Source organism: Martes martes (genome assembly GCF_963455335.1).
Source record: "Martes martes genome assembly, chromosome: 2".
Lineage (NCBI taxonomy): Eukaryota > Metazoa > Chordata > Mammalia > Carnivora > Mustelidae > Martes > Martes martes.
The window spans coordinates 23,963,237-23,983,333 of NC_137889.1; the positions used below are offsets into that span (position 1 = coordinate 23,963,237).

At 35.3% G+C, this 20,097-nt stretch overlaps 1 protein-coding gene across 2 annotated transcripts; it reads right to left on the reverse strand.

Annotated features, from left to right (window-relative positions):
• Positions 1-1,559: 1,559 nt before the first annotated feature.
• FRG1 (FSHD region gene 1) lies at positions 1,560-19,810 on the reverse strand. Of its 2 annotated transcripts, XM_080797198.1 has the most exons (9): positions 19,550-19,810; positions 17,452-17,522; positions 12,609-12,734; positions 10,892-10,949; positions 8,989-9,103; positions 7,017-7,121; positions 3,483-3,574; positions 2,842-2,952; positions 1,560-1,661 (listed from the first exon to the last, which is right to left on the reverse strand). In XM_080797198.1, exons 1-9 carry the CDS (start codon positions 19,609-19,611, stop codon positions 1,625-1,627), a joined length of 777 nt encoding a protein of 258 aa, XP_080653324.1. In that variant the 5' UTR covers positions 19,612-19,810; the 3' UTR covers positions 1,560-1,624. The 2 variants fall into 2 exon arrangements, with proteins under 2 accessions (XP_080653324.1, XP_080653325.1); XM_080797199.1 differs by lacking the exon at positions 7,017-7,121 and having other exon boundaries at positions 19,550-19,802.
• Between the last annotated feature and the right edge of the window lie 287 nt (positions 19,811-20,097).

Genomic DNA, 20,097 nt, shown 5'->3' on the forward strand with positions numbered 1-20,097 from the left:
GCAGATGGTCTCAGGTACCGAGCTAGTGTGGGAGGCAAGACTTCAATCTCTCGAGGGTAGTGTTTCTCAAAGTGTATTTCAGATCATTTGCTTCAGAATTACATGGAGTGCTAGTTAAAATGTCAATTCTAGGACACAATCCTAGACTTGCTAAGCTGGCATCTTTATGGATGGTTCTTGAAAATCTACAGGTACCTCAGGTGATTCTTACATATATAAATTTGAACTACTATTTATTTTTAGGGGCTGGGAGTTGACAAAAGCAAGAAACAGACTAAGTCCAAGGGCAGGTGTCAGAAACTTGGCAGTTACTATCTTGGGCTGGAAAATTTTTTCTTATGGGGGCTGCTGTCCTGTGCCTTGTGGGATGTTAAGCAGCATTCCCAGTCTGTAACCCTAAATGCCAGTAGCACCCCCTCTCTCAGCTGTGACAACCAAAAATGTCTCCAGACATTGTGCAATGCCCCTTAGAGGCACACTGGTCCCTGGTTGAGAACCACTGCTTTCAGCTGTCCAAGTAGTAAGCATGTTCCTAGCCTAAGGATCAGAGGAAGAAGAACACAAGATGGGGGTTTGGGGGGAAACCAGCTACTGAACTGGAATGACAATTTAGGACTAGATTTACAGCAAGAGCTCCTTTATAAGGATGGTACTGGTAAGCTTACCTTACTTGCTGGAGAGTGGCTGTCTAAATCCAGAGTTAGTGACCAATAGAATACAATGGCTGAGAACTAGACAGGTCTGGCACTTAGGCCAGGTCTCAGTCCTGGCTGTGCATCATCCATGGGGAATCATAAAAACACAGAGATGCATCAGCCAGACTCAGTCCTTCTGAAGCAGAATTGCCAGAGGTGAAGCTCAGGCATCTGATACACAACCTGCATTCTGGAACACTCAGAGGGTCAGGTGACATCTGGAATACTGTGTTCAGGAATTCAGAGAGACAAAGGCTAGGAATAAAAGAGTCTTAGCATAGCAGACCTCAGCAATGTATAGTATCTGAACCTCTTTAATAGCTCCATTCTCATCCTATCCTGTCTCTACGTAGGGAATTTTCCCAGTTTTCTTCTTATTCTCCATTCAGAGCCTACCTCTCTTTGTAATGTTTCTTATTCCCATCCTACTGCCTAATACCTGATTTCTTTCTCTTTTCCCACCCACTTTGTTTGATATCTGTTTGGCTTGTGTGATTTGGACAATATTTAGGAGGCAAAATCAAAGCCTTGTTGACTGGATTGGGAGCTTCTAACTTCCTTTTAAAGGTCCTAATTAAGCATCAGTGGTATAAAGTAATATAAAGTAAGACTATAAAGAGATTCCATAAGCTGCACAAGAAACACAAAGTTCATAGAGTATCATCTCTTGCTTTATGACAGAAAACCTAGAAAAGAGAAAAGATTCTCTGGCATGTTCAGTGTGTACTCTGTTTCAATTCCATGTGAAACACTACAGTTAACTAAAAAGTACACCCATGGGGACTCTCGATTAAACTTGATTCACCTTGTTTAAACTAGCTCTAGTTCAGCAATAATTCCCTAACAGCCCAACAGCTCTGTAAAAATACTTCCACTGATTATTTTATTCAGAAAAAAACAAATAGGAGAAGAAAAAAACACAATTCTGGTCATTTGCAGTATCTATCAGCTTTCAATTTGGCTCTCCTGTTTAAACAAAGACAAATGATAATTATGTAACACATGCCATATATAGTCAACTACTAAATATATACGCACACTCAGAAATTGTGTTTTCAATTTTGGTTATTGCCATACTACTTATATTAAAATATTTTAATTAAAATTAACTTTTCAACATTGTTTCATGCTAAATACATTCTACTCTTATGAAAGTCTTTCATAATCTTTAAGAAATGTTGCCTAAGAGCTTTTTCAATCCACAATAGCAATTTTAATTGCCTCTGAATTTAAGCATGCCCTAAACTTCTATTTAACAGGGTGGCAATGTTCTATTTTCATGAGTGATAAAAGTTAACAAGACATACAACTTATTTCTTTTGTGTCCATATCCTGATTTTTTTTTTTAATATCCTATTCTTGATTTCTTAAAACTAAATACATGCTTTGTTCAGCAGGGAAAATTCTTATATTATTTACTAACTTCTGGTAACAAGTCGATCAACTAGTTAAGAAGAAATATGATGAAGCATTATTTTTATCAGTAGTGTGAAGAAATGTTTTAGGACTAATTTTGCAACATAAGACTTGAAGGAGTGGCAGATTACCAAATTCTTTTTCAATCTGGCACTTATTTATGGTTATATACTTACAGCTTAACCTCTCTACCCACTTTTTTGTTATAGATCTAAGACATTACTTACCTAAATAAGAATAGTATTAGATAAATATTAACAATGTGCTATGATAAATATCCTGTACACTGCTAGATTCAACTTAATGAAAATGCTTCAATTTTATTTCATTTTATACTTAGTAATTTTTAAACTGATCTGTTTTTATCTCATTTTTAGGAACCTGTATTATTCTACTAGAACCCACTGAGTTTTGAAATTAAACTACTTCTTTCTAGCCCTTCTAACAGTATAAAAAGTTGTTGTTAAATAAATTTATAAAGGGGTTTCAGTCAAACCTGAATGTCTTATAACAAAATATGTAAGTTTCTGGAATTTGGCTACTACTAGATATTGTTTCCTGGGTGATCTTTTCCTAGACTTATGATGTCCTTTTTAGGTAATATTACTATGTTCATAAATTAGGAGACAAAAATTTAAGAACAGTAATATTTGAAAAAGAACACTGATTATGTATATGCCATTTCTATTGGATCCTGAAAATAGTTGGAAATAAGTAAAAATATACCTACCTGTCCAGAAGTGTTTCATGCAAAAATCCATCTTTCCGGGCCTTTTTGAGAATTTTACTGTCTTCTTTACTTATTTTAAGTTTGTGGTCTTGGAAGCTCTGAAATTTCTTTCTGTTAAGAAAATGCCTTTCTTGAAAATCATATCAAACTTTGATTATACATGTTTACTCATGAATTTACAAATATTTTTAAAGTTTTTCATTTATTTAAACAAAACGAAACTATTGTATTTCTTTAAAAACATACAGCTTTTCAACTGCAAAGATGACCTTGGTGTTCCTCCATGAAGAGGGCAGTTGTTTGGGCAGCAAACTACAAAGCCCCAGTTCCACTATGTCATGTTGGCTAGAGTCCCTGAACCCTGCCTGTGGAACAACATTTGGTTGGCATTATGTACTGATAAGCTATAGTCATTCTATTAATGAATAGGGAGAAAATACTAACCCAAGTGACTTTAGCTTTGAAAGTTAGCAGGGTAATTAGGAAAACTGAAGCTCTGTGAAAAGAAAAGCATTCAGCTTAGTTCTTTGTCCTAGAGTCTATTTTATGCTGCCCCTTGCCCTTCAGGTATTTTATTTTACGTGTCTTGAGGAGTACTTCATTGCCAAATCTGTAAGGTCTAAAAGGAAAAGAATACATACACGTAATTGATTTCACACTGTTTAACATTTCCTTTGTCTTCTTCTGGAATATCATCTTTTTTCTTAGTTTCTCTTTCAGCACAGGATCTAATCTGGACAACAGAGATGAGAACCCAACAGATTACACATCTATTTTCCCTCTTCCCCACTTTACTTATTTCCTAAGAACACTGTAGGTGATTTCTCATGCAAATGAAGAAAAAAACTTAGCAATCAAATTCAGAAAAAGACAAGTTCTAGATATGTTTTTATTTATAGATGTATAATTTATATAAATAATCGGTTATGTTTCTCTAGAGCATTTGCATCAGATATAAAAGACAAAATTATTTGAAAAACATTTTATAGATCAGGTCCTGCTGAGCAATTAGGCAATAATTTAATTAATTTGGCCTCAAAGTAAATATTCATATTTTTTATAACACTGAAAGTTTAAGATAGCTATTTTAATTTGCATAGCTATTCCCAAATCCATTTAAACTTTTAACATGACACAGACTACTTTCACTTAATTGGAATCCACTCCTTTTAATTCTTCCTTGTATCCTCCTAAGTTGTGACAGATAATTACTATCAATACCATAAACTGATATAGCAAGTAAGATCTACTGAGTTGGACAGGAAGCAGACATAATTCAGGCCCCAGGAACTGGCAATTTGCAACACAGAGGACAGAATTTACATCTCCAAGGATTTACATTTCCAAAGTGATCTTTGTGGCTCAGAGTCCAATTCCAAGGCTTCTTAGAAAGTGCTAACCAATGCTATTCTTAGGGTTTTTCCTCTTTTATAGAACCCCCCTTAATATTTCCTGCAGTGTCGGCTTGGTGGTTGCATAGTCTTTTAAGCCTTGCTGGTCTTGGAAACTCTTTATCTCTCCATCCATTTTGAATGTCAGTCTTGCTGGATAAAGTATTCTTGGCTGCATGTTCTTCTCATTTAGTGCCCTGAATATATCTTGCCAGCCCTTTCTGGCTTGCCAGGTCTCTGTGGACAGGTCTGACGTTATTCTGATGGGCTTTCCTCTGTATGTAAGGAGCTTCTTTGTCCTAGCGGCTTTCAAGATATTGTATCTACAATTATGATTCCTCAATTTTACTATGAGGTGCCTGGATGTTTTTTAGAATTTAAAATCTTGGGGGGAGACCTTTCTGCTTCTAGTACATGAACACTTGTTCCATATGAACAGACACTTCTCCAACGAAGACATACAAATGGCTACCAGACACATGAAAAAATGTTCATCATCACTAGCCATCAGGGAGATTCAAATCAAAACCACATTGAGATACCACCTTACACCAGTTAGAATGGCCAAAATTAGCAAGACAGGAAACAACGTGTGTTGGAGAGGATGTGGAGAAAGGGGAACCCTCTTACACTGTTGGTGGGAATGCAAACTGGTGCAGCCACTTTGGAGAACAGTGTGGAGATTCCTCAGGAAATTAAAAATAGAGCTTCCCTATGACCCTGCAATTGCACTACTGGGTATTTACCCCAAAGATACAGATGTAGTGAAAAGAAGGGCCATCTGTACCCCAATGTTTATAGCAGCAATGGCCACGGTCGCCAAACTGGAAAGAACCAAGATGCCCTTCAACAGATGAATGGATAAGGAAGATGTGGTCCATATACACTATGGAGTATTATGCCTCCATCAGAAAGGACGAATACCCAACTTTTGTAGCAACATGGACAGGACTGGAAGAGATTATACTGAGTGTAATAAGTCAAGCAGAGAGAGTCAAGTATCATATGGTTTCACTTATTTGTGGAGCATAACAAATAATATAGAGGACAAGGGCAGATGGAAAGAAGGGAGTTGAGGGAAATTGGAAGGGGAGGTGAACCATGAGAGACTACAGACTCTGAAAAACAACTTGAGGGTTTTGAAGGGGCGGGGGGTGGGAGGTTGGGGGAACCAGGAGGTGGGTATTAGGGAGGGCACGGATTGCATGGAGCACTGGGTGTGGTGAAAAAACAATGAATACTGTTATGCTGAAAATTTAAAAAAAAAGAAAGTGCTGACCAATGAGGCATGTCCTAGTGCTACCCCTGTGACAAGTTTGGGTAGCAGAGTCCTAGCAGACCTGGGGAAATTACTACTGTCCAGGGTCTGTGACAATACTACTTTTGGCAGGAGGTAATGTGTCTTGATAGGCTATAAAGGTGCATGGCTGATCCAGATTAGCAGAGCCTATTAAGTAAAATGCAAGGTAGAAGGAGTTCTGGATTATCACTGCTCAGAGCTTCCAGGTACTTGACTAACCAAACAGACCCTGGGAAATGTGACAGATACTTATATAAAAAGTTACAATTAAATACACCACAGTTTTTTTTCCCCATAAAAGTATAAAATGCTGCACTTTATTTGCATTGTCTTCAAAAATCATACTTTTAGGTGAGAAATCCACCAGCATTTTTTTAATCACCTGATCTTTTCTAATGAGAAGCAGTATGGTATGGAGTGTCAGAGTAGTTTCGGTCAGCTGGGCCTGGGTACACATCCTGTCTCTATCCGATCTAGCTGTGTGAGTTTCATGACTGACTACAGCAGGTGAGGATGTAAGGAGGTTCAAAGGCTCTCTCCTCATCAGTAAAGTTAAGATAATAGGTACCTCACAGAAATTAAAGAAAATTCAAGAAGACAGTGCAGGAGTCACATTCAGCAGAGTACCTGCAGCTACTGGCTTCTGTTTTGGTTTGTGTGTGTTTTTTTTTAATGTAATTATAATTACATAATTACCTTGTAATTCTGTTTTGGGGTCTTTTTCCTTAGATATACCTGTACACCTACAGAATGATGCATATCCAAAGTTTTGTGTTACAGTACTGGTTCTAAGAGCAAAAGACTGGAAATAACCTAAATTAGCATTTATGAGGAACTAACTAAATAAATTAGGACACATCCCTAATATGGAATATTATGTAGCTATTAAAAAAGAGAAAATTTTCTACATAGTTATTGATAAGGGAAAATCTCCAAGATAAAAACATTAAGGAAAAAAAGAAAAGGTCTAAAGGAGTATGTGCAGGAGCCTAACTTTATTGTAAAAAAGTAGAAAATTATGAACATATATTTTTATTAAGAACTGGTAGGCTAGAGAAGGATGGGAGTCATGTCTTTATATGCTTGTATTTTTAAAATTTTGAACCATGTGAACATATCTATTAAATTTTAAAATGCAAACAAGCAAAAAAAAAAAAAAAAAGAAAGAAAAGAAAAGAGAGTCCTAAAAAGCATGTGGAACTACTCAGAAAAAGGTACTAATACATGGAGGTAAGATATAATAATTTCTCTAACACATGGTACAAATAAGCTATCAGTTATAGGATTTATAATTAAGCTTTTTATAATAAAGCTTATTTGGAGTATAGTATAAAAAACTATGCATTACATCTTTAAAGTAATAGCAAATGAGGACTGAACATTATTAAGAGATATGGTCACATCATATATGTGACATGTATTAGTTTATAGAAAAATTAAGAAGAAAGCAATTTATAAAAAAGAACAAAATAGGTCACGATTACCTTTATCATTTCTTCTTCTCCTGCTGTTTTACTCTTTGCTTCTATATCACCTGCTTCATTGCATCTAATAAAGCAGCTATTTGAGGCCAATAAAGCCATTTTCCCCTATATAAAAAGTAACAAAAAAGTTACAAGACTACTGCAAAAGAATTCTTAAGTCTTGAGAATGAAATGAATTCTACCCCTTAGCCCCAACTGTAAAAGTAATCAATAAAGAGAATTTGGAGAAAACACAGAAAATAAAAAAATATACAGAAAAGAAAACCAAAATTACCTATAATCTTACTACTCAAAAATAACCCAATAAATATTTTTAGTATATACTATTAGTAGGACTAAATTGTAACTAGATGAAATAGGATTGTTTCCTTCAGCCTTAAAGATCTATTGACGATATAACTGAATTCTGTTTGCAAAATAATCAGCTTTTAAAGATAATAAAAAATTATATAATGCAAAGTAATTTACTCAAATAATAGTGTTTTAAGTAAGATTTTCTTCATAATTAGAAAATATAAAAATTTATAAGAGCTAGCTTTTGGTGCTTTTGAATTTGCTGCTCAGAATCAATGTCAGAGGGTTGTAGACAGAAACGATGGTGGGCAGAGGTACTACTGCTATTTTTTTGCACTATTTCCTCCCCCAGTTTTACTGAGACGTAACTGACATAATCACTGCGTAAATTTAAGGTGTATAGCATAATGATTTGGTTTAACACTTACTGTGAAATGATTATCTTAATAAGTTTCAGTTAGCATCCATCATCTCATGCAGTTAATAATAAAAAGAAAGCATAAAAGGAAAACGATTTTTTTCCTTGTGATGAGAACTCAGGATTTAGTCTCTTAACAACTTTCCTGTATATCATACAGCAGAGTTAGCTGTAGTAATCATGTTATACATTATATCCATGGCACTTATATTTATCTTGTAATTGGAAGTTTGTACCTTCTGACCACCTTCTTCCTCTAATTCCTAATCCCAACACCTGCTACTCTGGTAACCAACCACAAGTCTGATGTCTTTTTCTGAGTTTTGTTTTGTTTTGTTTTTAAGATCCATATATAAGTGAGATCATACAGTTGTCTGCCTTTCTCTGATTTATTTTACTTAGCAAGGTCCATTTGTTGTTGCAAATGGCAAGATTTAGTCATCTTTTATGGCAGAACAATATTCCATTGCATATATATATATAACACAACTTCTTTATCCGTTTATCTATCAGTGGACATTTAGATTATTTCCATAATTACTCTTATAAGTAATACCACTATGAACATGGGGGTGCAGGTATTATTTTAAGTTAGTTTTTTTGGTTTCCTTTGGATATATTTTCACAAGTGGGATTGTTGGATCTTATAATAATTCTATTTTTAATTTTTTGAGGAACCTCCATACTGTTTTCCACAGTGGCTGCATCAGTTTGCATTCCCACCAGCAGTGCATGAAGGTTCCCTTTTCTCCACATCCTCCTAGCATTTACCTCATCTTTTTGAAGAGGGCCATTTTAACAGGCAGGAAGTGATACTTTATTGTGCTTCTGATTTGCATTTCTCTAATGACTAGTGATGTTGAGTATCTTTTCATGTACCTGTTGGCCTTTCATAAATCTTTTCTGGGAAAAAGGTCTTTTGCCCATTTTTTAATTGGATTATTTGTTTCTTTGCTATTGAGTTGTATCAGCTCTTTATATATTTTGGATATTAACCCCTTATCAGAAAAATGGTTTGCAAATATTTTTTTCATCCTATAGTTTGTCTTTTCACTTTGTTGATTATTTCTTTTGCTGTGTTGCACTGTTTTTCAAGACCTTTTTAAGGTTATGAGTTCATATTGGTTTTCTTCAATTTAGTGGGTTATATTATTGCACTGTACTTTTAGGTTTTCTTTTTTTCAGAATATATATTCTCACTGAATATTAAAGACTATCTTACATTGACAAGAAGCTTTTATGAACAATCATAACACTTACATCTTGAAAGACTGGTTCCCATTGTTCTCTTGGTCCAATTGCATCTGAACGCCCCACAACAAGTCCATCTGAATTAATACCTAGGTATTTTCCATAGCCAGATTTCAGGGCAATTCTTTAGATTAACAAAAAGGAAATGTTAAAAACTGAGAGCAAGAAAATTAAATATGGAACATAAAAATAATGTGTGTGTATAAAAATCCAGGCTAGCCATAGTTCAAATTTTCAAAAGCCCTGTGATATGTGGCTAGTGACTACCATATCGGACAGTGTAGTTCTATTTATATAATTTTATATTGTACTTATAAAGCTCCTATTACATGCTACCAAACTGCTTTCCTCTTTATCAAGTTAACATTCTCACCTCAAATCAGGAGAGTATCATTTCACCATGGATCTATTAACATTATGCCTTTTTAAAGAAAAAATTAGAATATCAGATACAGGAAAAATAGTATCCTATTTAATTTATCTTTTAACCATCATAAAGTGACATTTGCGCTTCCTTTCCTTTTTAGGTTTTATCTTTTTGTCCATTTTTCTATTGGTATCTTACTGTTTTCCTTAGAGTTATGAATACATACAAAGAATAAAAACTCATTGCTATTAATGCTGTTGCAAATATTTTCCTCATTTGCCTATTTTATATTTTTTGTTTTCAACTGTAAAGTTTGAGTTTATTGATTTTTTTCTGCTTTTATTCTTTAAAAGTCTCTCAGGCACCTGGGTGGCTCAGTCAGTTCAGTGTCTGACTTCAGACACTGACTTCAAGTGATCTTGTGGGATAGAGCCCCATAAGCCCCACAGTGGGCTCTGTGCTCCCCACTCAGCAGGGAGTCTGCTTCTCCCTCTCCCCCCGCCCCATCCAGTGCTCACTTGCTCTCTCCAAAAAAAAAAAAGTCTTTCGCTATACTTATTGGCCACTCAGAGTATAGGAATGATAATCTTCATGTGATGTTTTTTAAAGAAAAAAATATGATTCTTAACTTTTAGCTTACCCAATCCCTTGTGATGCCAAGGGACTGATTTTATATTCATCTACAGGTTAATGATCAAATCATTATCATGTTGATGCAGCCAATTATTATTACTGAAATTCAATTTCTGTATGCACTACCCAAAGTATCATTCTATACTTTGGCACTGTGAGAATAAAAAAGGTCAGCTTATAAAATGATTGTAAAAACAGTGAATATTCCTTTGGTCTTCATGACTATGTAACATTCTTTACTGATTTTAAAAATATTCCTTTTTTTGTTGTTGTTTATCTCTTGACTTCTGACAATGAGTTTATGTATCATAGTAGCATCAAACCAGGTTTTGTCTTATGTCTGTTTTCTTTACATGATCTTTCTAATCTATATCTTATTTGGTCTGTGACATTAATATTCATTTTTTTCTAGTCTAGTATTATATATTGGTAGGAATCATAGGATATGTTTTTATTTGGAGCTTTCATTCTCTCTCTTTTTTTAAGATTTTACTTGAGAGAGAGAGAATGAGAGAGAGAGAGAGAGAGAGCATGAGAAGGGGAGGGTCAGAGGGAGAAGCAGACTCTCTGCTAAGCAGAGAGCCTGATGTGGGACTTGATCCCAGGACTCCAGGATCATGACCTGAGCGGAAGGCTCAACCAACTGAGCCACCAAGTGCCCCACTTTCATTCTCCTTCAAAGACACAGTTGTTACAAATGAAATTTAATAATACTTAAATACAGCATATATAAATGTTGTATTTTTTAAATGTCACAAAATATACTTTCAAAAAGATTGTTTTGCTTTTTACATCAAAATTGGTCTGTGGAATTAAGTTAGCTTACTTAACTAGCTATATATAGAAATTTTTCAGTAAATAAAATTAAGTTAAAAAAATAAAAGGTGATTAATTATAGTTCAACTTACTTACCTGGAATCAGACAATTTGACAGCTGTAAACTGCTCTGGAGGACTAGGGCCTTCATCAACTACAGAGGAAAAAAACATTTTAAAAAATAAATTTGACATTTGTTACCAATATACACATAAAAATATTCTTCAGCTTTAAAAATTTTCTTTTGGGGAACCTGGGTGGCTCAGTCGTTAAGCATCTGCCTTCAGCTCAGGCCATGATCCCAGGGTCCTAGGATGGAGTCCCACATTGGACTCCCTGCTCAGTGGGAAGTCTGCTTCTCCCTCTCCCATTCCCCCTGCTTGTGTTCCTTCTCTAACTGTATATCTCTCTGTTATATAAATAAAATCTTTTTTTTAAAAAAAGGTTTTCTTTTAAAATTAAATATAAGAATACTATAATATTTTGATATAATCGTAATACACTATTCAGATTAGAGTATCAAGTTCTACTTTATCTTCTTATAACTACAGTGTTAGTTTTACATACTTAATAGGTAAGTCAGCATGATGCTTAATCACTTACATTTTCTTTTTGTGTTTTAAAATGCACTCGGTATATAAACAAGCATTTTTGTGTTTTAAAATGCCCTCGGTATATAAACAAGCATTCAATATTTATTTGTTTATTTTTAAAAGATTTTGTTTATTTATTTGACAGAGAGAGAGAGACAGTGATAGAGGGAATACAAGCAGGGGGAGTGGGAGAGGGAGAAACAGGCTTCCCGCCGAGCAGGGAGCCCCATGTGGGGCTCGATCCGAGGACCCTGGGATCATGACTGGAGCTGAAGGCAGATGCTTAACAACTGAGCCAGCCAGGCACCCCAGCATTTAATATTTAAAAAACTAAATGCTGGGGGCGCCTGGGTGGCTCAGTGGGTTAAAGCCGCTGCCTTCGGCTCAGGTCATGATCCCAGCGTCCTGGGATCGAGCCCCACATCGGGTTCTCTGCTCAGCAGGGAGCCTGCTTCCTCCCTTCTCTCTCTGCCTGCCTCTCTGCCTACTTGTGATCTGTCTGTCAAATAAATAAATAAAATCTTTAAAAAAAAAAACTAAATGCTGTAACTTATTCAAGGGATGGTCATTCATACTTAAAGATACTGCTTTTTATCTTCTGATTACTTCATGTCTCATTAATGCTTATTCTGGTGGACCAGAAGGAATTACAAAACTTCGAATTGTTAATAATGTTCCAGGTTAGTTTTGGCAAAAATTCTAAAGAATAAAGATATCAAATCTTTATTCTTTATTGAAAATTTCCCTTTCAATTCAATTATTTATGTTGCTTTTGATTTCAATTAATACTTTTCTGGAACCATAAAGAATGTTTTCACAGGCTTATAATGGAAAGAGGGATTTACCAATAATTGGTAAATATTAAGGAAGGAAAAAAAGGGAAGAGTCAAATGCAATGGATTTATTCCTTGTACTATACTTGAGATGTTAGAATTTGGCCTAAGTGAATGACTGTCATAAAATATATGCTTTTAAAAAAAATTTAAAAAAAAATTTTATTTGAGAGAGACAGAGAGAGAGCACAAGCAGAGGGAGCAGCAGGCAGAGGGAGAAGCAGGCTCTCAGCTGAGCAAGGAGCCCTATACAGGACTAAATCCCAGGAGCCTGGGCTCCTGACCTGAATTAAAGACAGACGCTTAACTGACTGAGCCACCTAGGCATCCCTAAAATACATACTTTAAGTGGTCTTTTCCATTCCACTGTTTCTACTGGACACAAACCTTCTTTATGTGGAGCTCCCAGTGTAAAAAGTCCGTTGTCAAGTGCATGTATGTAGGTTCCTTTATCCATTTCAATTGCTATGGTTCCTGATATTTCACCAAAGTTTGTTACTGTCCACCAGATTCCTAAAAAATAAAATCAATATTTTAAATTTAATTTTAGATTTGACACAAGGTTCTTATTTGTTGTTCTCGTTGTTGTAACTTATTTTTTGAAACTTTTTATTTTGCAGTTATAAGAAATAATACAGAGAGATCTCATATGTCCTTTATTCACTTCTCCCGGTGGTAATATCTTACATAATTATTGTACACTGTCAAAACCAGCAAACTATCCTTTATACAAACTATGAACCTTATCCAGATTTCATCCGTTTTACATACATTCATTTGCATGTTTGTATGTATGGATATAGGTGACCACCACCCAAAATCAAGATTACATTCTTTTCAAAATATAAAAAAGCAGTGCATGTGAAGGCACAAAATGATGGTGGACAGTCTCTTTCATTTCATTATTTTTATGCTAATACCAAACTGTTTTGATTAGTGTATTTTTGTAGTATTGTTTGAAATCAGAAGTGTGGTACCTCCAGCCTAGTTCTTTCTTAAGACTGCTAGCTATCTGGGATCTTTTGTGGTTTCTTACAAATTTGAGGATTGTTTGTTCATTATTCATGAAAAATGCCACTGGAATTTTGATAGAGATTGCATTGAATCTGTAGATTGCTTTGAGGCAGTGTAAGTATTTTAACAATTTAATTCTTCTGATCCATGAATATGGAATATCTTTCCATTTATATGTGTCTTCTTCAAATTCTTTTATCAATGTCATACTTTCAATGTACAGATCCTATCACATCCTTGGTTAAATTTATTCCTAGGTATTTTGTTGTCTTTGGTACAACTGTAAATAGGATTAGTTTTCTTATTTCTCTTTCTGGTAATGAAGTATTAATGTATAGAAATGCAACAGATTTCTGTATGTTGATTTTATATCCTGCAACTTTACTGAATTCATTTATTAGTTCTAATGGTTTTTTGGTGCAATCTTTAGGGTTTTCTATGTATAAGATCATGTCATCTGCCAATAGTGACAGTTTTATTTCTCCCTCTCTGATTTGGATGCCTTTTCTTCCTTTTTGCCTACTTGCTTTGGCTAGGGCTGCCAATACTATGCTGAGTAAAAGCAGCAAGACTAGGTATCCTTGTCTTATTCTTGATCTTAGATGAAAAGCTTTCAGATTTTCACTGTTGATTATGAAGCTAAATTGTACATTAGGAGAAATGTGTCAGTCATTAATAAGATATTAGATGACATTAGGAACTCTTGTTAATTTTGTTAGGTCTGATAGTGATATACTCTTATGTATTAAAAGAGACGGCAGGGCGCCTGGGTGGCTCAGTTGGTTAAGGATCTACCTTTGGCTCAGATCATGATCTGAGGGTCCTGGGATTGAGCCCTGCTGAGCAGGGAGCCTGCTTCTCCCTCTCCCACTCCCTCTGCTTGTGTTCTCTCTCTGTTAAATAAATAAATAAAAATCTTTAAAAAAAGTGAGAGAGCAAAACAGAAGGAAAGAGAGTGAGACTGACTTTTTTATATAGCACTGCGCATTTATATATATATGGGTAGAATGACATAATATTCTGTGTTATACTTTAAAATTCTTCAGAAAAAAAAATGGGGCCCCGGGTAGCTCAGCCCATTGAGCAACCAACTCTTAATTTCAGCTCAGGTCATGATCTCAGGGATTGAGCCCCCGCAGTAGGGCGGGAGGGAGTCTGCTTGAGATTCTCTCCCTCTCCCTCTGTCCCTCCTCCTGCTCATGCACACACTCTCTTTCTCAAATAAATTTTAAAATTCTCCAGAAAAAAAACTGTGCATAGGATATTATCTAAGAGTAAGCAAGTATGTAAGTGAAATAAGATTGGCAAAAGAAGGATCATTACTAATGCTGGGGGTATGGACACATGGAAAATTCATTATATTCTCCTATCTACTTATGTATTAGTTTGAAAGCTTCCAAATTACAAAGTTTTTAAAAATTGAGTTTATCACAATGCATAAGATTTCCTATTTATCTAAACAAGAAAGACTTTTAATACCCAACAAAAAATTAGTAAAATTTCACTTATATTGTTGGACTTTTACCTAATTTCATATATACAAATTAACTCAAAATGGATCAAAGACCTAAATTTAAGAGCTAAAACTATAAAACTCTTATAAGAAAATATATGGTAGAAACCTCACAAAATGGGATTTGGCAATCATTTCTTGGATATGACACCAAAGGCACAAACAACAAAAGAAAAATTAGATAAATTAGACTCATCAAAATGAATAACTTTGGGGGCACCTGGGTGGCTCAGTCAGTTATGAATCTGACTCCTGATTGCAGCTTAGGTAGTGATCTCAGGGTTGTGAGGTTGAAGTCAGGCTCTGGACTAGGCCCGGAACCTGCTTAAGATTCTCTCTTTCCCTCTCCCTTTACCCCTCCCCCACATCTGTCTCCCCCTCTAAAAAAAGAAAGAAAAAAGAAAAACTTTTGTGCATCACAGGGCACTATCAAGAGAGTAAAAAGACAACACAGAATAGAAGGAAATGTTTGTACATCACATATCTGATAAGGGATTAAGATCCAGAATATATAAAGAATTCTTAAAACTCAACAATAACACAACCCATTTCAAAAAATGGGTAAAGGACTTGAATAGGTATTTCTCCAAAGAAGATACACAAATGACCTATGAGCACATTAAAATTACTCAATATTGCAATTCACTGAGGAAATATAGACTGAAATCATAATGAGATACTATTTCATACCCACTAGGATGCCTACTATCACAGAACCAGAAATAACAAATATTGGTGAGGATATGGAGAAATCGAAACCCTTATACACTTGCCGGTGGGAATGTAAAATGGTACAGTGACTATGGAAAACAGTTCTCACAAAATTAAAAATGGAATTACAATATGATTCAGCAATCCCACTTCCAGGTATATGTCCAAAAGAACAGAAAGCAAAGTCTTGAAGAGATATCTGAACACCCATATTCCTAGAAGAATTATTCACAATAGGCCAAAAGTGAAGTAACCTACGGTTCACTGAAAGATGAATGGTTAAATGAAATGCAGTATATACACACAATGGAGTATTATTTAGTCTTAAAAGGAAGGAAATTCTGACACATGCTACAACATGGATGAACCCTGAAGACCTCACCTGATTTCAAAACATTATGAAATGACAGTAATCAAGACAAATGTATTAGAACAACAGACAAATCAATGGAACACAGAGTTGAAAATTATAACAACCCATATAAAGTCAACTGATTTTTTACAGAGATATCAAGACAGTTTAATGAAGAAAGAAAAGTCTATTCAACAGTGGTGCTAGGACAAGTGGATATCATTATGAAAAAATGAAAAAAGAACCCTGACCTGTAATTCACTCCAGACCAAAAATTAATTTCAGATAGATCACAGATCTAATGTAAAAACTAAAACTGAAGTCTCTTACAGAAAATGTGGAAGAATTTCTTCATGACCTTGGGGTTAAGCAACAATTTCTCAGATTGAAGATGCAAGGTGGTAGCCATAATAGAAAAAAAGTAATAAATATGGTTTTATAAAAACTTCTGTACACATATATCAAATCATTATGTTGTATACCTAAAACTAATACTATGCTGTATGTGAATTTTACTATAATTGAAAAAAAAATCTAACTTTTGCTTTCAGAGAAATAACATTTAAGCAAATTAAAAGTCAAACCACAGACTGGGAGGGAAGATTGATAACAGAACTGTATTACTTCTTGGTGGGAATATAAAATGGTGCAACCACCTTAGAAAATTCTTGGTGATTACTTATATCTCTAAATATCCACCTATTCATTGACATAGCAATTCCATCTCTAGATATCTATCCAAGATATTTACGCTAATTTTAGAACTGTTGATTTGCTATTTCAAAAAAAGGTGAGATTTTTCTAGAATATTATCTTTATCCCATTTCATATAAAATGTAAAGGAGCCAAAATTTATGAAATTTCAAAACGTGACTGGCCATGTTTTAAGAGAGGAAAAAGTTGCTTTAAAGTATAGATGTGGAAAGGATCAGAAAGCAGGCTGGTTAAATGTGTTTGGGTCAGTTTATCTCTGGTAGCATTTACAGGCTACCTTGATGTTTTGTTTAAGATTTTCATTTATTTCATAATATATAAAAGAATCATTTTTACTGTGAGTTATTTTTACTGTTCCTTTGGGGACATACTTATCACTGGCTTCTACAATCAAAATGCATAAATGTTCAGGGGTGCCTGAGTGGCTTGGTCAGTTAAGTGTCTGCCTTTGGCTCAGGTCATGATCCCGGGGTCCTGGGATTGAGCCCTATGTAAGTCTGCTTCTCCTTCCACCCTTTCCCCTGCTCGTGCTCTCTTCTTTCTCTCTCAGATAAATAAAATCTTTTTAAAAATGCATACATGTTCAAAGAAAATTTGTGAAATACATTTAATTAAATAATATTTATCTATATCTGGCCTTTAAAATTATGTACCAGATCTGTGGGATATTAGGTAGTCTAATGAGCTATATTTCTTCTCTCCATGCCTTGTCCTGATGATGAAAAAAAGGCATCAGTGACATCTACTGTGCCAGGCAATAAAAGGAATCTATAACTTTAAATAATATTGAAAACTTTAAGAAAACTATGTATAGGTCACAAGTTCTTTTGAGTTTCTTTGAACTACTTATCCCTAAGTAGGAAAATATTTTTAAAGGCATCTCAACCAATGTTAACTTTTCTCAGAATAAAGTATAGGAAACCTACCAACGATATCAAGTTGAGTTTCTTCATCTTCTTCTCTTTTTCTCTTCTTCTCTTTGCTCTTTTTCTTCTTACTGCAGGAGATAATTTATATAGATGAGTTCAGAAATATTGATCTGATGTTAAGTATCTCAAGATGCAATTTTAGAAGAATCTTTTAAGCTGTACATAGATATACGAGTTACTGATTTACAGTTATGTTCACTGATATACTTTCTTATTTCTAATATTGAGAAGTCACTTCTGATCCTGTATGCATTGTGTTATAGTTAAGACAACTGATTCTGAAGTCAGACTGCCTTTTTAATCTTGATATTGTCATTTCTTAGCTCTGTGACTTTTGGAAAATTTACTTAATCTCTGTCAGTTTCTCACCTATAAAAGAAGGATAATACTTTAACTAAGCTCTTAAGGTTGTTTTGAGGATTAAAAAATGACCTGTACCTTCATATGTTGCTGGTGAAAATGTAAAATGGTATAGCCACTTTATAAAATAGTTTGGGTTCTTCAAAAAGTTAAACACAGAGTTACCAGAAATGAAAACACATGTCCTAACAACAGAAATGAAAACACACGTCCACATAAAAATTTTATTAGAATATTCAAAGCAGCATTCATAATAACCAAAAAGTGGCAACAACCCAAATGTCCATCAACTGATGAATGGAAAAACAAAATGCATTATATCTACATAATAGAATATTATTCAGCCATAAAAATAAGAGTACGAATACATGCTACAACATGGATGAAGCTAGATACAAAAGACTGCATACTATATGACTCCATTTATATGAAATATGCAGAATAAACTGATGTAGATGGAAATCAGATTAGTGGTTGCTAGGACTAGGGAAACAGTGGAATGGAGAGTGACTGCTAATGATTATGGGATTTCCTTCCCATGATGAAAATGTTTGGCAACTTGATAGTGCTGAATTTTGTCAACACATTAAAACCCACAAAATTGTACTTTATAGGATGAATTTCTGACATATGCATTATATCTCAGTAATAAAAAAAGAAAAAAAAACCAGAGTGGTTAAAAAAATTGTATTAAAAGTGCTTAGAATAGTTCTTGGCACATAGAAAGTGGCTGTGTGTGTGTTGATAATGATTGATAGTTGTGAGAATTATAAGAAGGCACACTTTTTTGTATTTTCATCAAATGTAAGCTTTCAGAAGATGACTCCCCCCTCTCTCTTGTAAATTCAGACAGTACAAGTTTCGGATTTATTCAGGGTAAGTTCTTTGTGATTCCAGAACCGTAGGCAGAATTGCTCCTTAACGCTTCCTTTCATCTTACCTAAAAGTACGGAAAACTATCACTGAGACATGCTGAAATGCTTAATAATTGTATGAATAACCAACTCTAAGCAGATCTACCAGTTAAAGGAGAGGTGGAGATATGAGTGAGTAGATACCTTTTCCTAAAACTCTAATAATCATAAATCAGCACTACAAGCTTCTTGTTACTGACTCTACTTACTTACTATACATGTTATCTCATTTAATCATCATAATAATTCTTTTACAGTACCATCAATCTTTCCTAATAAACGAGTCCGTGTAAGCTCAAGGATATTAACGAACTTGCACAAACTGCAAAACTAGCAACTGGTGGGAATCCAGATTTGAGCCCATATCCCTATCAAAACCCACATCTGCATACAGTATTAAAAAATTAAGGGTTTTTTTTAGGGGGGAGGGAAACAATGGTGAAAATAAGTATCTCTAATAAAGGAAGTTATTGTTATGATCTACATCATCAGACTAAGGCTGCGGAGGTCTGGAGGGTCTTGGTTCCCTTATCAAGGGACCCAAACTTGTGGTTCCTGGGCTACTGGTTCCGCTCTCCTGTCTCCTCCCTTTTGAAGGCGCGACAATCAGGGAGCATCTCCCGCAGCCCGTCTCTCCAGCTCTGTACAGGTACCCGGAACTGAGTCGCAAGATCGGTCCATCCGGGACCAGAGGCCAGGCCTAAAGACTAGGAGCCTGAATTACAGCTCTCTAAGGCTTCCGTGAGATTCTCCACGGGGGAGAGGAGAGCGGAGTGCTGTCAGAAAAGAGCCAGAGTCTCCCGCACAAACTTTGGCCTTACCTCTTAGCCTTGGTTCCCTTGAGCACGAGTTTGGTGGACTTCACATACGAGTATTCGGCCATAGTTCTGGGGACACTCTGTATAAAGAGGTGAGAGCTGTCTAAGGGCCAAATACCTCCACTGGAGTACGAACTGGCGAGGGAGGCCCCAAAATAATACTGCAGATTCCCTGAAACCGTACGCAACTGCAGAACAGGACCTGCGGCTCTGAGTCCCTAGTATTTTTTTCACTCGACTCTCGAATTCTACTTCCTGTGTGCTGTCTAGGCCTACGGCAACCGCAGAGGGCCACAATACGTCAGGGTTCATTTGCTCTTGAGAACCGAATGTTCAACCGTCCCTAAGTGAGAAACCTGGGGAGACGCGCCCTCTGGTGGACGCAGACGGCCTAATAGCTATGGAACATTCTTTCTTTCTTTCTTTCTCTTTCTTTCTTTCTTTCTTTCTTTCTTTCTTTCTTTCTTTCTTTCTTTCTTTCTTTCTTTCTTTCTTTCTTTCTTTCTTTCTTTCTTTCTTTCTTTCTTTTTCTTTCTTTCTTTCTTTTTCTT